Here is a 17,605-nt window from a genome sequence, read left to right on the forward strand (position 1 = left end):
ACATGCTGATATATTCTCTGTGTCTAGTATGTTGAGGACAACTTGGCTGTCATGTCCATCGGCTTTCTGCTCAGTAGTCCAGATGATGCTGTTATCTGGAGAGGCCCCAAAAAGAATGGTTTGTAGTTCACTTAAGCCCTTTTATACATTTTATTTAGTGGTTTAAATGGCCTTCCTCATAATCATGCAGTCTTAATTTAGCTGTGAGTTGTACTGGAAGCCAAAGATGGCAAAAGTGTTACAGGATGTGCTAACTGACATTTAAAGCAGTTATTTGTATCTGTTCAGTTGCACAATCGTGCAGCACAGGCCAAATCAACGGGTATAGTGCTGCACTAGCCCACAAAACCATGTGACCTATTTGTATTCTACCCAGAATGCTCCATTTCAAAGTGCTGGGGGAATTCAATCACCTCTGTCAGAGCATGCTCTAGAAAAAACAGGGTCATTATGCAGGTATTAAAAAATCTGAGTGGAAGAATCACATATTGGTGTTACAAACTTTCAGGAGGTGTATGGAAATACAGTATTTGCACTTTGCCTAGAGCAAGTCTAATCATGTCCTTGCTATGAAAGATGCCCTGTATGGTGCATGTGGTGTATTTGCTGTGGGTAGGATTGTTGGTTTAATGGTTAAGTTTATCTTAGTTTAAAGCATTTTTGGTTTCATATAGCAGTTTTTAAATAAAATGTTTCCACTTGGTTAATCTGCAGGTTTCATTTCAGTAAACCATTTTTTCATCTCTATCTCTGCCAATCAATGTAAAATAACTGATGCTTCTTAGTGTACATGTAAATGTTATTAAATAAATAAAAGGGCAAAAGAACTGATAAAAGGGCAGTGTTAACTTCCTGCCACAATACAACTCTATATGAAGCAGAAGTACTGCTTTCAAAAATAAATTTAAAAACGGTTCTGTTCCGACAGATATGACTATTAGCAGAACTTGGTCAAAAAAACGAACAAACAGATATCATGAAGTACTGTATGAAATTCATCTTTCTTTCTGCATTAGACTTAGAAGTATTATTGGTTAAATGGGTAACACTTTTTCGATGGTCCACTTTAGACTTTCTACTAACTATTAGTAACTTTGCAACTACATGTCTACTAGTCATTAGAGTATTATTAGACTTTCTAGTTGAGAGTCTAAAGTGGACCATCGAAATAAAGTGTAACTGTTAAGTGTGTTTTATACCCTTTACTACAAAGGAACAGAAACACTGGCATCCTGTTCCATGATGACATGCTCAAAAAAAGCTCTGTTTATCTGAAGCACAAGGTTAAGTTTAGACCAGATGAGTTTCACTTCCTTATGTGGTGTATTATAACCACTGTCTGATATCTGATTGTCTCATCTGTGATGAGGACTGTTTCTCACAGGTGTGTTGTTCAATGTGTCATGTCCGTTCTGTTTTTGTTGATACAGTAATGGACAAGATGTTGAGTGGCCCCGTTTAATGCACATATGTGAACTGAATGACTCTTGATTGGTGTTGAATCTCATGTACACAGAAATATGCAATAGCCGTTTTCGATCATGTTTATTAGATGTTGAGCCGGCTGTTGTTTTTGTATTTTAGGAAGTAACATTGTTTTTTTGTTTTTTTTATAATGCAAATGGTTATGACAAATACATGTTATGACACTGACATTTACCTGTTACAAAACCAAATTCTGTTCTGTTCTTCTTTCTTTCTTTTTAAATAGAAGTCTATTTAATATATAAATATATATATATTAGAATATATAATATTATATATATATAATACTATATTAGAATATATATAATATTATAATATAATTTTATATATATATATATATATATATATATATATATATATATATATAATTTAAAGGGGGGGTGAAATGCTCATTTTCACTTAATCTGTTAATCTTGAGTACCTATAGAGTAGTATTGCATCCTTCATATCTCCAAAAAGTCTTTAGTTTTATTAGAAAGATAGGCTGTACCGAGTCTTTCCGGAAAAAAACGAGCGGCTGGAGGCGGGCCGTGTGGGCGGAGCTAAAGCTGTGTGCTAACGCGCCGAGCTAACAACACACAGACATTTAAAGCAGTTTTACTCACCGCCCGGTTCCAACGCACGACTGCGAACCTTTATCATTGTGACTGCTCGATCCTTAAGCATTAGACGATCTGCAAATCCGTCGATCTGGGCTTTGTTTATAAAACAATCATCGTCGAAATGCAGGAAACAAACAAAAACACTTGCACAACTCCGTTTATGCGCTGTAAAAATAAACTCCATCCACTGGTCCCTTAATGCTGTTTTTTTTGGTAATCTGTGCAGGGTTGTCTTGCCCTGGCAACCAAAAACACACTTTGGTGACATTTCGCTCTCTCGCTCTGGTCAGTGAATGTCTCTGCTCTGGTCTATGTGTGCGCGCGCGCTCTTCCGTGAGAAGTGCCCTTAGGACCCATATAAGGAAATTCCGCCACATCTGACGTCACACATGCCCATACTCGAAAAAAACTTTCCGAAACTTGTGACAAACCGGAAGGAGTATTTTTGGAACAAAAATACTCCTTCAAACGTACAACTTAATTTTTGAAACTTTGTCCATGTTTAGCATGGGAATCCAACTCTTTAACAGTGTAAAAAACTCAGTATGCATGAAATAGCATTTCACCCCCCCTTTAATGTATCTATTAATGTAATGTATCCTATGTGTGATCATTTAGCACAGGTGGGTGGTTTGGCAGGACAGTGACTTATGCATCTAGAATGATTTTGTGTGGTACATTTTGTACGGTATCATTCCAAACATGGAATTTTGTAAATTTACTCTGTTATCTGTGTTAAGCACTCTGTTATCTCTGTACTTTCTGTTTACTTTTGACGAGAAAGGCTTATTGTTAGTATTGCTGCCCTTGTCTGGCTGGAATAGGTTTTTTGGAAAATCAGGATTATACTCCATATCTCCGGACTGCACCTAAAATGGACACAAATGCATCGAAAAATATAATTCTGCAACAAAAGTATAAAATCTAGTCAGTCGATCATTTTTTTCTCCAGATATAATTTTGTAAGGGTTAATGTGCCACTGTTTCCTCCATGAAACATCAAACACAGCACAAGCTGTGATGTCCGATTCACAAACAAATGACTCTTGTGAACTGGAACTTTTTAAGGAGATATTGATGCAACAGCCTCACTGACTCATCTAACTAACTAATAATAGTTGTTGTTTAACATTTTGAGGTTCAGTTATATGGTTTAATCAGCTTTAAGGGAAATTTGAGTGACATGTTGGAACCATAAACGACAACATCAACCAATATTTAACTTTTTTACAAACAGGCAATTATATTTATATGGCACTAACTAAGCATCAACATTCCTTGTGTTTTTGTTTGCTTTTTTAGAGGAAGTAAATCACTATCGATGTACTGTATATCTGCAGGATAACACCTTATGTATAAAATTTTTATTTTTACATTTGCAATTGTACAAAAAGAAGGACTTTGGCTGCCAATCTGTTTGCTTATCTGACTATCACTGAGATTGCATTAATTCATACAAGACAGTCGTTACCTAATGGTTAGAGAGCCAGACTGATAACCTGAAGGTTGCGGGTTTGATTCTCAATACCGGCAGGAAATGACTGAGGTGCTCTTGAGCAAGGCACTGAACCCCCAATCGCTCCCCAGGTGCCGCATCAAAAATGGCTGCCCACTGCTAGTTCACTACTCAGTGTGTGTTTACAAACTTGGATGGGTTAAATGCAGAGGACAAATTCCGAGTATAGGTTACAATATTTGGCCTTCACATTTTTAAACAGAGAGAAAAAAGATAAGACTAAAGAGGCTAAACAGTGCAGTTGTTTGCAAATTGATACATTTGCTATGGTGCATTGTCTCATTTTCGATATCTTGCTGTTGTTTAGGGATGATAAAACAGTTCCTGAGGGATGTAGACTGGGGAGAAGTGGACTATCTGATCGTAGACACGCCCCCAGGAACATCTGATGAGCACTTGTCCATTGTGCAGTACCTCAGCGGCGCTGGGATCGATGGGGCGGTCATCATCACCACCCCGCAGGTGAACAGCAACAATTCATGTTTCAGGAAGTTGTTTTTACACAGTGTGATCTAGTTTGCATTTAAAAAAAAAAGATTAAAATCAAAGAAAAGAAAAAAAAGATTTGCATAAAAGAACAGAAACAACAAGTGCAAAATAATCTAGTCTGATTTTAATCATGAGTTCAGATAAATTTAGGTGTGGGGAACAACATGCTTTCACACTTAACTGAAAGTTTAAAAAAAATGTTGATTTCCTGCACGTTACCAGTGAAGTGGAACTCAATGGTGCGAACAATGTATAAAAAAGAAAAAAGTTGTCTATGCCTTTAGACAAGTTGTGCTTCTTATTTGCACACATGCTTAACGAAGCCCCCAACAAATAGTTCTCCCAACTGAGCATTTAAACATTGATTACTATGCAGTTAATTAATAACATCAAGAATCATTCAGGTTTAGAGAGGTTTAAACTGCAGCTGTGTGAAAGGACACATACATGCACTTACACTTCCTTAAAAATTGCCAAAGGTCTTGTTTTTTTGTTAGGTTTTTTTGCAATACCAGACTGCTTTGCAGTGGTACACTATAAATTATGTTTGCTTTGTAGATGTTAGGGTCACCATTCTCGTGGCACATGAGAAGAAAAGTATCAGACAACATAAAACAATTTTTCTGTATTTTTAATTTATACAAGCATTTAAACATGTTCAATGATCCCTATTAAAATGTAACTGCATGTTTTGACTACTAAATAATGTTTTTCTTTTCGTTCCCCTCTCAAATAGGAAGTATCTTTGCAGGATGTGAGAAAAGAGATCAGATTCTGTAAAAAGGTCAAATTGCCCATCATAGGTGTGATTGAAAACATGAGTGGCTTTGTTTGTCCTAAATGCAAGGTATAGTATACAAGTTTAAATGCAGTATCTTATGGCAAAATACAGCACACATCACCCTTAATGTTTTCTGTATGTTAACAGTGTTGCACATGATTTCTTTTTTCATTGAACTCGTGTGATGAAGCTTGATATTTTCTTCTTTTTGTTTTATATTTATTGACATCATTTACTCACCCTCATGTCATTCCAAACTGTATGACTTTCTTACGTGAATGGAGAAAAAGTAGTTTTGAATAATGTCCCATCATTAAGTATCATGAAAGAAGTCAATTTGAGTCAGTATACTGCATGCCAAGTTTTCCGAAGCCATATCAGGACTTGTGTGAGAATTATTTTTGTTGTCCTTTTATGAAAGTCATTAGTCTTTTTCTAAACCACCTTCCTCTCCCTCTGGGTAGACAGCAGTTTAATTTCAGAGCGGGTAGCTGTAGTGAATAAAATAAAACAGATCAATAAAAAAAAAGTTTACATTAAAATAATAAGCATATGATAAAGTTAGCAAAAACAAAAAAATATTATTAAACATACTTATGTGATAATACTTGTAACAGGGTAAGTTTTATTAATTTTAAGCAATCACAATGTTACATTACAACATTCACATAATCTACCAGTGTAGCACCACAGGTTTTCATATAATCAATATATTTAAACCTATTCTTCTCAAATAAAGTCGTTTTTGTTTTGTTTTTTAGATTGAGAGATTGAGATTTCAACTGTAAGATAAAATGATAGTTCTCTTCATTGTGTAGCTATAAAGCTTGTATAGCTATACATTTATTTGCTGTTATAGGGCATCTGAACTGCTGAACTGGGCCGGGTTTCCCGATAACTATGCATCTTAGCTCTTAAGAGTGCTTTCTACGTGCAAGATTACGAACGCTCGCAGTAATTCCACGAGCGTTTCCCAAAAATGCACTTAACATGAACGTGCGAAAACGCGCTCTACGTGCTACTTAAGAGTCGCTGTCCATTCGCGAAGTGCTGAAACATAAACTTATATGGAATCGTATTCTGAACGTTTAACCTAATAATTGTCATCTGTTGTGGATTAGCAATCAAGACAAGTCTATATAAAGCACCAGGGCAGGCGGAGGCACTGACAAAATGGCAAAAAAAAAAACAATAAAAGATACATTTCAAAAAGATGAAATGAATGTCCTTTCAGAGGAGAGCGAAACAAAGATGTAATTTTTAACAGATTTAAAGGATTTATTTTATTTATTTTTTGTTAATTCGTTTCATTTTTATTAAAATTATTAAATTAAATTATTCAGATTTTTTTGTTTTGTTTTCTGACCTTTTAAATTATTTAATTTATACATTAATTTAACCAACAACAAAAAAAGAGTAATAAAGTGTACAATAAAGTACAATCAAAACCTTATATTATAATCACATACATTTGAATAAAGTTAAAGGTGTAATCTGCCGGTTGTCCTGCAGGTGTCCTCATAAATCTGTCTTCTTACGATGCACTTGGGGATGTACGATTACTCCAGAGCACTCGTAGATCTACGAAGATTTTCAAGTGCTACTTAAGCTACGATGCTTTTGGGAAACAGACCGTAATATTAAGATCAGTCGTACGATCGTTTTTACGATCAACTTAGGCTTACGATGCTTTTGGGAAACTCAGCCCTGATTCACTCCTTAATAAAATAAATCTTGGAACAAATGGAAGTTTAACCTCAGTAATTGTGTTAATTGTATGTAGTATATTCTGAATAGGAATCACTTACGTAATCATCTTGTGTAGTCTCTCCAGTATGTAATGTTAAAGGTACAATGTAAGAATTTTGTATCAAAATATCCAAAAAAACACTTGCACAGTCTTATATATTTCTTTCAATTGTGTACTTACATTATCCTGAATGTTTCCAAGAATTTGCCTGTCAATGACGTGATATTCGCGTTATCCCTGGTTTCCGCTCGTACTGCCATAGCAACCATGGCAACAGATGTGGACAATGCATTATGTTTAGCGGCACGCTGTTGTTTGATTCGTTCAAACATTATGGATAATGGCAGGCAGACTTTGGGACAAAAGGAGAAATAAAACGAGGATCAATATCTGCGTGGCGTTTTTCGAGATGCCGAGAGCTCCACGACAAACTTAGACATGACAGAGACGCTGCTCGTGCATGTACTTTTTTAGAGAGGTGAGCAAATTTACATCAAACTAATCGGTTATATATCTAAATATGATGAAATGCTAGAATATGATCAGTATGTTATTCTAATGTTGATCTAGCTTACTGCTAGTCTCATACAGCCAACATACTAACACATAGAATAACATTATAACTTTCAACTCACTCAAATGCATTTTAGTATGACAGTGTAACGTTCGACCAAGTGAAACAGCGCTGCGTTACATCACAAGTTAAATTCGTCAAATAAACTGACCTGTGTGTGTATTAATTCAGCACTTGCGGGTAGTTCGGTAGAATGAAATGTCCTCATTCCTTTATATCTGCAGGATTCGCGCTGATATCTGTCTCTCATTAGCAATCGCGACTTGCTTCATACCACAGTCATGAAAAAAATATAATAATAAATAAAAAACATGAATGTATTCACTCATCCATAAACATTATTTCCCCTTAAACATTATTAACTTAAGATCCATCGGCATGACGACAACTTCCATGATTCCACACTTATCAATCTACGCCTTTGTTATTGTAAGAGGTTTGCGACCCCTAGCGGCGAACAAATTACACATTGTGGCTTTAAATTGAGTTAACCCATGCGTGCTGTTACATGAACATCTTAGGGAATTTTCACAAATAGATTCCCAAGTATCTTGTTCAAAAATACACTCCAAATCTTTTTCCCATCTGGATTTAGAAGATGGTGTATACTCTCCATAAAAATCAGTGAGATTGATATGACATAAGTCCTTGGGCCCTTTTTACTATTCCCTTACATCCCTTTTTACAATGTAATCTGGTATCTGTTTATCTGCAATAAATTACCACATTGTTGTATAACAATATAATGCTGCATCTGTAAATCCTGATAAAGGAACTTTGTACTCAATTGCTCAATTGTTATGAGTATATCTACCTCATACAAATCACAAAAACATTCCATCTCTACGTGCATCCGAAAGATCAGGATTATAGTGAAATTGAGTGTTGTTATACTGTATATTGGCATTAACCATTAGCATTTTTCCTGATCTTCACCTCAATCTACATGTGAATCTGACAAAGACATTACTGATCTACTTCCATTCACAACTGTCATGGTTATGGACTTCTATATTCTATTTTGCTTGCCTTAGTTCCTGTTTCTCTGCTCCGTTTAGTTTTGGTTTCCTTGGTTACTGGTTATCATTTGTTTCTATGGTTGCGTATATTTATGCAACCATAAAAACATGAGTTTTGTATTTAAACTCCGTTATGTTCAGTCTCTTGTTGCTTCTCGTATGTGTTCAGTGGTTTGTGATTTCTCCTACGTTTCCCTGGCTGTTCCTGAGCGTTTAGATTAAATAAAGACTATTCTGAGTTCATATTCTATCTCGTCAAGTGTGCTGCAGACCAGACTGTTACAACAACACAGGTCAGGGGAATTAATAATGCCTTATCATCCCTAGCATGATGGTTTTCAATTTGTATCTATGCAGGTGCAGAAGCACAGTTAATCTGCCATATTCATACTGCTCTCATTTGCACTTCCCAAAAATAAAGTAAAAAATCTGTGAGTTGTAATCCTCTTTTGTCAAATGGCAAATGTAATGTCTTAAATTAAGTAAGACTTAATTTAAAGAAATTTATATTTTTATTCAGCATGGATACATTTAATTGATCAGAAGTGACTGTAAAGTGGCCTTATTTATAATGTTACAAAAGATTTATTTCTGAACTTTATATTCATCAAAGACGCAGCACAACCTTTCAACTTCAATAATAATAATAAGAAATGTTTATTGAGCATCAAATCAGTATATTAGAATGATTTCTGAAGGATCATATTCTTGAGTGATCCGGTTCTTGAGTTCCGACTCAATGCTGCAGTCGCTAACAGATCACTGGACAGAAAGGGGCTGTTTACACCTGGCCACTTCATGCGTTTTCTCAGATCGGATAGCTATCTGATTTATCAAAACGATTCCATTTACACCTGGTCACATAAATGTGTTTTTGCGAAACGGATTTAAATCCGATCTTCAATTCCCGCGCTATATGCGGATTTAATGGAGTGCACGTCACGAAAGCAACAGATATGAGCTGCATTTTATTGATCATCAGCTAAAATTTCAAAATCAAAGACCAATAAGAGAGATCAATAACAGCCCTGGTAAGATCATTTCGTTTCTTTACTTTTAATGATGATGATTGTGTGTTAAGCATCTGCGACTTACTTTCACTTTGATGTGTGCGATAGTTTGCACATTGGTTTAATGAATAGATGCTCAGCTTCTCATCTGCGGTGACGCGCGTGTTCCAGTAGCGTCGCGTTGTCATATCTGGCTATAACATTACATATAGGCCTAGCCTATAACACGCTCTCACACGTTTATTTTTTAGCATTTTTGGGAGGAGTACAATTTACATATGTGGTTTCAACAACCAGATGCATTTACATTTGTCCAGTTTTGTCTGGAATGCGGCCCAGACCACCTCCTGAAGTGGTTTGAGCGATCGGATTCAAATCCGTCTCGAATGCGTTTCGGAGGGCATTTACACCTGGTCTTTTCACGATCGGATAGCTATCCGATCTGAGAAAACGCATGAAGTGGCCAGGTGTAAACAGCCCCAAAGATTGTCAGGGAAGAACAACTTAAATGCCATTCTCTTCATCACACAAGGCTGTTCTGTAACTTCAGTAGACTTGGGTTGCTTGGGACTGCTTTATGATACTTTTGCATCCTTTTTGAAAGCTCCATTGTACTTGCATGGAAAAGAGAGATCAAATAATTTGTATGTGTTGTTTTTTTATACCCTTTGTCTCCGTTTACAGAATACTTCACAGATATTTCCTCCGACCACAGGAGGAGCACAGAGAATGTGTGAAGAACTAAATCTCCCTCTTTTGGGCAGAGTACCCCTGGACCCACGAATAGGTACAAGAAGCTTAATCTTTTACCTAGTAAGAGAATGTTTTAAACCAGATTAAATAGTAAAGAAATTCTATTCTACATTTGTTCCGCATTAAGTGGTCAGGCTATGAGGAAGTTTAACAATTTACACCGTAGCAAAGCGGTGCCTCCCATTTCTTGATTTTGTGAGTGTTTCCTTGTTTTTATATTTACAGCGTGTAGTCTGTAGATTGAATCAAGTACAAAAACTCCCTTCAGTGGTTCTTCTTAAACATATGAGGAAAAGTCTGCAGCCAGCAGTTTCTAGTTCTCAAAATGTACTTCTGTATTTTACTTTTCAAGGGAAAAGCTGTGACGAGGGAAAGTCTTTCCTAACTGAAGTTCCAGAATCTCCTGCAGCAGTGGCCTATCAGAGCATAGTCCAGAGTGAGTCATCCAAAACGCCAGCATGCCTCTCTTTACTTACCTGCCCCACGCATAAACTAAGGAACTGACATAACTAACCATTCTGGTAATGCTGCTTTTGTGTGTTACCTAACAGTCCTAATTAATGTCCAAACCAAGAATTGCCAGGGGGAAAATGATAGAATTTCTAGAATTCTTTTTTAAATAAAATAATTACGTATAATTATGTAAACTAAATGTTCAATAGGCCTACTCATCTTATATGTGGATAGTACCTAAATGTCCAATATTATTCCCTTTTGTTTAGGGCTGTGCGCCAGTTAGTGTGACCACCGCCCCACCGGCAGTGGTTTACCAAAACACATTGTTGTGCGTGTGAATGCTGTTTTGTGTAGATATTAGGACATGAGTGAAGTACAAAGCTTTGTTTACCAAAGAAATGGCAACCAAATGTTACATTGCGACTATGGAAACATTTGGATTTGTGCCGAATGAGTGAGGTAGGCTACGCGAGTCCATAAATTAGAATTAAGCCTTATGTCGTCTTTGTATTCTGTTTTTTGATTTTCCACGAATTTAACAATATTCCGTGAGTTATTCCTCTGGACATGGAATCTCTTGTTTCTTTTGCAAAATCCTCACTCACGTCCTTTCATTGAGGATTATAAACGTTTTTTCGTCTGTAAACTTTTAATCACTATATTCTTATCTTTTACTATGCCAGAGGAGAAAACACTACACCAGATACCACTTTATCTGCCAAACAACAAAAAACATTAATCTATTAACTTTTTAGTTCATTTTATTTTATTTTATTTTATTCTGCAATTGACAGTCAACACAACAAGTGATTTGTTGGCAAGTTACATTACTGGCCACACTGTGCACTAACACAGAAATATATTCACGTGCGCCTGTAATTCAGTTTCACTTTCTCTGGCAGCGCTGTGTCAAATAGCCTATTATTGTCACCATTATGTTCAGTTATATCCAGTTCATGGACTTTTAGTGTGGTTTCATTCATCACATGTGTTTCTTTGTCTGTGTTTCTCGCCATGGACACTAGACTAATCATCATCGCTGTTCGTCCTTTAGTTAATCGTCTCTGTGTATTAAGTTCCTGCTTTTGTTTTAGTTCATTGTCCGGTATTGTTTGTGCTATGCACGCTGTCTCGCATCGTGTCTGTTGTTATTCCGAGTTCTTTAATAAATCCTATTCATTTGTCTAATCATCTTCGTCTTCTTCGGATCTAGCCTTACAATAATATCTCGCTCAGGCGGACGATAAAACCAGTGTCATTTGCTTTGGAACATCAGGAAAACATAAAGATATTAAGCCGGGTGCACACTGTGCGATTTTGGCCACGATTTGGCCATCCTAGACAAATTTTGCAAATCCTAAAAGATCTCCCTGATCCTTGGCTAAAATCTGAAGTCTTTGATCGTTAGTTTGACATGAACACCGACAGCCGATTAATGACCGTTGCGCTAAAATTTTACATTTAAATGTTTCGTCGTGGGGAAGTATTATTAAACTTGGCTTACTTCCTAAATTTCATGTAATTACTATTGCTTTCCATGTTTAAGGACTTTGCAGCCTATATTGTTTAAATTTTAATGCACTTTAAAGTTTGAATCACGTTAAAAGCATAGTTTTTGCATTGTGCATTTCTGCATTCATTTCTACGTAACCTGCATAACCGTTGGTGGTTGGCCCTGACGCTAAAAAAGTTTGAGAACCACTAAACTAAAACACCTTCATTTATTTCCCCATTCTTTTAATTCTTTTTTTCAGTGAGTCATGAAATTCAGTGGGCACGACATTTAAACTGAGTGCCAAGAACGCCTAAGACAAGAACTTGTTTTATACAGGTTCTGTCTTCCCCTTTTTTGGTTCCTTAAAGATATTACACTCATTTACCACTTTATTAGGTACTGGTGCTAGTCAAAATCAGAATGGATCCTTTTCAGACTGTGATGACGCGTTTCCACACTTATCAACATTGCAAATCTTGTAATTTTTGGGGTTTTTTTTATTACAACACTATACTTGGTGTTATAATATCTTGGCTGTAAATTGCAAAAAACTAAATGTGAAGACATTTTCAAGTAAACGTGTAATTTTGTTTTATTTTTTTATTTTTATATATTTATTTAAAGGCACACTATGCAGCTTTCCGTTTTTTTTCAAACAGCGACCCCTAGAGTCGCTGTGGAGTACTTGTATTTAACATTACTGTCGTAAATGCCACTCGCGCAGAGCCCTTTAAGAGCTGCGCACGCCCTGTTGAACTGTCGGCAGTCTGTATTGTATGAGCACCTCGAACACCCCATGTATGCGGGTTATTTCAGTTTGATGCTCATTCTTATCCTACTTTTGTTTATCAAGTAAAGCTGTGGACAGTAGAACGGGTGACAAACAGTTACACGAGTTCGAATGGGGAATAAAGTGCAAGTTGTGAGATGCCAATCGCCTCTGTGAGTCTGTCTGGCCTCTGTAATAACTTCATCTGTGAGCTCTCCCTATTTCTCCTCCTGACACAACGCGTTACAAAGTGTCGGACATCGAACAGGCACAGATAACCTCTGAAGATGTCTACTAGTCCATCAACAAGAACGATATTTACTCGAGTCTGACTCCTTGCTCGGTCAGTCTGCCATTTCCTCTTTCTTTGGTCCTCCGACAAACCTTTCCTAGATTTCTGCTTCTTTTTTACCGGTTCAGCCATGACGAAAGTGTGAAGAACCAGAGCCCATCTACGGAGAGCCTTGGCACTTCCTATTAGCCCCATTGTATCGATCTTGGTTGTAGTTCCACTGGAGGTGATCGCGGGCGAGTGCAGAATGAATGGGAGTCTATGGGGCTAGACGGCTAAATGTGTCTCTTTCACCCGATTGCCGTTGAGAAATCTCAGATTTTATTGTAGGTTTTGCAAGTTCAACATGAGTTATAGGTCGAATATTGAATGAACGAGTACTTATGTCCTTTCGATTTCTTACAGGTTGAGTTGTTGCTGCCCATAACACGCTAGCATTCTGCTAATGAACGCTGATAGGTCAGTGAAGGACTGATTACGACCAGAGATTCCGCTTGATGGCATCGTGGCATCCGAAGCGGGACCAGAAACAAACAAAAACAAAAACTCTTCTAGCACATGTTTACCTGTGTCAGCTGTGTTGTCGATGCCTCGAGAGAAAAGAAAGTGCAGAGCGCGAAAGCACCAGAGTGACTGAAGGATTGCCGTAAAGCAGTATCTCTGGTCGTACGATGTGTATGACGTCATGGACATTTTTAAAGACTTTTTAAAGCAAATAAGTGACTCTAAAAAAATCTAACACCCAGCAATGTGTAGTTTCTTTGCATCTCCTTTCGAATACAACATTCAAATTACTAGACAAAAAATTATATCCTGAGAAAAGTGGATTTTGAGGCGTATAGCGCCATAGACCTCCATTCATTCTGCACTCGCCTGCGAGCGCCCCCGCATGGACAGAGACGTGTTACTGCAGCCAGTCCAGAAACCGGAAGTAACCTGAGAGTGCCAATTCTCTTCCTATTAGACATTCTCTGGAAGAACTCATAGGTGTGCAGTGCCGTAAAGCAATTCGTTACATCGCGAGACCTGATATCACGCGATACTTCCTGACGCTGAGGCCGGCGGCCCGCCAGCCCAAAGCTGCAAGGGTGGTTTTTCCGCTCACAGGCGCTCGGGGGGTGCGAGACGACCACCATTCAACTTGAAAAAGTCTTATAACTATTCCAATGACTCCGAAGCTGTTCGGTTAAGGTAAAAAAGTTACTTAGTTCACCTTTAAAACTACTTTTCATGCTAGATTAATTTTATGTTAGACAATGTTATATGTAACCAGATTTTGTAAAATCTGCCCTTATGCTGGGTGACCAGGCGCCGATAAGTACTATTGCAGATGTGAGGAGAATCCTACCAAAGGTGTGCTGAATTACTTGTAGATTTCTTCACAGACATATTTATTGCTTCCATCAACTAAGCCACTGTTCCAATAGCCGCTGGTCATCACACATCAAGCAATCATTCCGTCTGTTTACTTTGAAACATTACCAATATTCCTGCACACATAAAAGAGAATGCCATAACAACTAAACGGCAACTATGTTCGTTGACCTCAGTTTAGCATTAACCAAATCCTCATCAACAGTCACTTGGCTTAAACACAACAACCTGCAACAAGGCCTTGATTTTCTGAGCAGAACCCTTTATGTTGGTGCTCCTATATGGCTGAGCAAGGAAGGAAGTATTTAGTATTATGCTATACATAATATTAAATACTTCTTCTAGGTGAAAAAAGGTACAACAGCTCTTCCTATGGAGGCTTCAAGAAAGCCAGCCAGTATCAGGAAAGACCCCTGTTAAATGACATGAAACTTTGGATTCATTGACAAATTTGCTACAGCTACATAATGCTATCGTGGACCATACTGGAGTATTTCTAGCATGTTGCTGAATCCTTGTCATGAAAAATTCGCCCCAGAGGGTCATTAATATTTGAAAGGTGTATTGATGAAATAGTATGCTCTGTTAAAAAAAAAATGGATCTCAAGGAAATAGTTTAGATTCTAAGAATGAACTCCCTCTCCCCTCCCTCCCTTCCTTTTTTTTTTTTTCATTTTTAAAGAAGCAGATTACAGAAGTGTGTATTCTTTAGAATCCGGATATCTTGCTATTTTGATTTAAAGTTTAGTAAGTTTGCTGTTGTTACGTGCTTGGCCTTCATTTGTGCTGACATAACAAATTTAATTTTTTTACTTTCACAGAAATCCGAGATTACTGTTCTTCCCATTCCGCATCAGATGATCCTTGTTGAAATGGAGAACGTCCAGCCAGATCTTTATGTAGACAGCTGGGATATCCTATGAATTCAGACAGCAGTGTCATGTGATTGGCCAGTCAAAAGAAAGGTCATGATTATCTGCACAAACTCTTGGTCACATTTAAAAAATTCATTTACAGGAAAATATATCCTTTTAAGACTGGATAACCAGTTTTCTTCAAATCACAGATTTTGAAAAATAATTTTTGGAGAAGGGAGATTTGAAATATAGTTTTGTAATTTTCTCAAATAATGTATCTAAAAAATCATTCCTGTTGAAAATGGATTTAAAAGTAGAGCTCAACGACGCATTTCACACGGAGCTGTACGTGAATCCAAGTTTGCCACGTACAAATGATGAAAATGAAACAGAAATAGAACTATTCCTGTAATTAAATGTACATGTTTCAGCAGGCCAGGAAGAGCTATGATGCTTATCAGAAAACGTACAATGTGGGCCATATAGTGGCTTTTTCCTGTCATTGAGTAGAAAAATGACTAATGTTTAATTTGGTTTTGAATGCTTTGTAAAAATTATAATAAATTGAATTAGTAATAAATGAAGACATCTGGTCTGATCTGTACTAAACCTCTAATTTGTTTTATATATTTTTAAATGCATCATATGCAAGAAGAACACCTTTTATATCACACTCACCATTAAACCTTTTTTGATTGTTCTCTGTTATAAATCAAAACATTTCTGATACACGTCAGAGCATTAATAATGTTCTTCATGTATTATTCATAGTGCTACGGTAAGTACTTATATTCAAATCAAGATTTTAGGGAATTTCCATTTTCAAGGTGTTGCCTGCTAGTGCAGCATTAGTCACTGTAAAGTATTAAGGGGTCTTTGTGTTTGGGCTGCAAAAAGCCAGTTGATTTCCTTTCATGCGGAAAATTGTGAATGCGAGAGACAGGAAATGCAAGCTCAATTTCGCTGCATTTCAGAGTTTGGTCAATTCTGCCTTGCAAATTTGTTTTTGTTTGAAGACTTGAGCCCAATAGAAGATTGATGTGTCACGCTGTGACCACTTAGCTGATTTTAAAAGAACACAAACTTTAAATCTGTAGGATTGCAGCGTTGCTTCAAAATGGAGTAGATTGTATATTTTTTACATTTTGAATGTATTATGTTAAATTAAGTTTCCAGATCACGATTGCTGTGGTGTCTGTAGACATTTCACGTGCTCAGTCTAGTGTGACAGCTGCTTAAGGCTGCTGCCTTTAGCACAATGCAGTAGTATTTCTGGTTGTATTTGGATGCAATAACTATCACTGACTAGCCACTGGTACAGCTTACCCCGAAGCATCTGCCATTTTGGGTGAAATAATTGGCATTTATACGTTTATTTACAGTGTAAAGGTCAGAGCTGACTACAAAACTGACAAGTATCTTAGTTGGAACATAAAGATGTGTTCATTGAGTATTAATGTGGTCAAATCAACATTCAGTACTTACCCTAACCCTGACCTACATATCATAGCACACACACTATATTTATATATAATTATCTTGCGCTTCTAGACCGGCCTTGGTTAATGGAGCCCAGGAAAGTGCAGAAGCTACAAGAGAAAATCTACTTTGCCCTAAAGCACATCATGCAAAAGAACCATCTGGACGAGCATATACGACACAACCCTTCATAGAAATGATTCCAGCTTAATTTCATTAAATGTAATCAATGTAATTTTAAAAAAATTTGGTTTACCAAATTTTTTTTAATTGAGTCAACATGAATATTTTTCGTTCGTCTTAACCGGATGTCACTCAAAAAATGAATTTTGGCCTCTTGTTAAAATAATTAATTAAAATAAGCAAAAGTAACACGATTGTTTAATATTGTCACAAATTAATTTAATTGTAATTTAATTTAATTCACCTAATTCATTTGTGTGAAAACTACATGAATCGTTGTTGACATCTAACTGGGCAGTGGATCTGTAGTTCCCAGCATGCTTTGCAAGGGACTGCATTAAGAGGGTCAATTTAGGGAAAAAGTGTTATTTTATGTGTTTTTCAGTAAATGGAAAGATGTTGTTAGTTAATGTTAGTGTTTAATGTTCAGTTATGTTAGAAACTTAGAGGACTTTCTGTAATGTTTTTGAATTTTGTGGTTACCATTATGCAGAAGAGTGGCGACTGTGTTTAGGCTGTGGGCACTCAGTATTACACTATATGTGCATTAAAACTCGTGTTCAGGCTGCGGGCACTCAGTATACACTGTACGTAAACCTCACTTGCAGTCTCGCAGATCTGCTCAAGTACTATTATATTACTATGTAAAAAAAAATGGTTTTAATTCAATTGAACACTAATAGTGTCTATCATTAGAAGTGACCGTAGAGTCAAATTAACT

At 36.8% G+C, this 17,605-nt stretch overlaps 1 protein-coding gene across 1 annotated transcript in view; it reads left to right on the forward strand.

Annotated features, from left to right (window-relative positions):
• nubp1 (nucleotide binding protein 1 (MinD homolog, E. coli)) overlaps positions 1–15,922 on the forward strand; it is a 29,684-nt gene extending 13,762 nt beyond the window's left edge. Inside the window, exons 6-11 of the mRNA XM_081384475.1 lie at positions 28–118; positions 3,911–4,065; positions 4,829–4,939; positions 9,911–10,013; positions 10,332–10,415; positions 15,187–15,922. Of these exons, the coding sequence (XP_081240601.1) occupies positions 28–118; positions 3,911–4,065; positions 4,829–4,939; positions 9,911–10,013; positions 10,332–10,415; positions 15,187–15,236 (594 nt within the window). The 3' untranslated portion in view covers positions 15,237–15,922. The remainder of the gene's footprint in view (positions 1–27; positions 119–3,910; positions 4,066–4,828; positions 4,940–9,910; positions 10,014–10,331; positions 10,416–15,186) is intronic.
• Positions 15,923–17,605: the final 1,683 nt, after the last annotated feature.

This window comes from Scardinius erythrophthalmus (assembly GCF_964197995.2).
Source record: "Scardinius erythrophthalmus genome assembly, chromosome: 1".
Classification (NCBI taxonomy): domain Eukaryota; kingdom Metazoa; phylum Chordata; class Actinopteri; order Cypriniformes; family Leuciscidae; genus Scardinius; species Scardinius erythrophthalmus.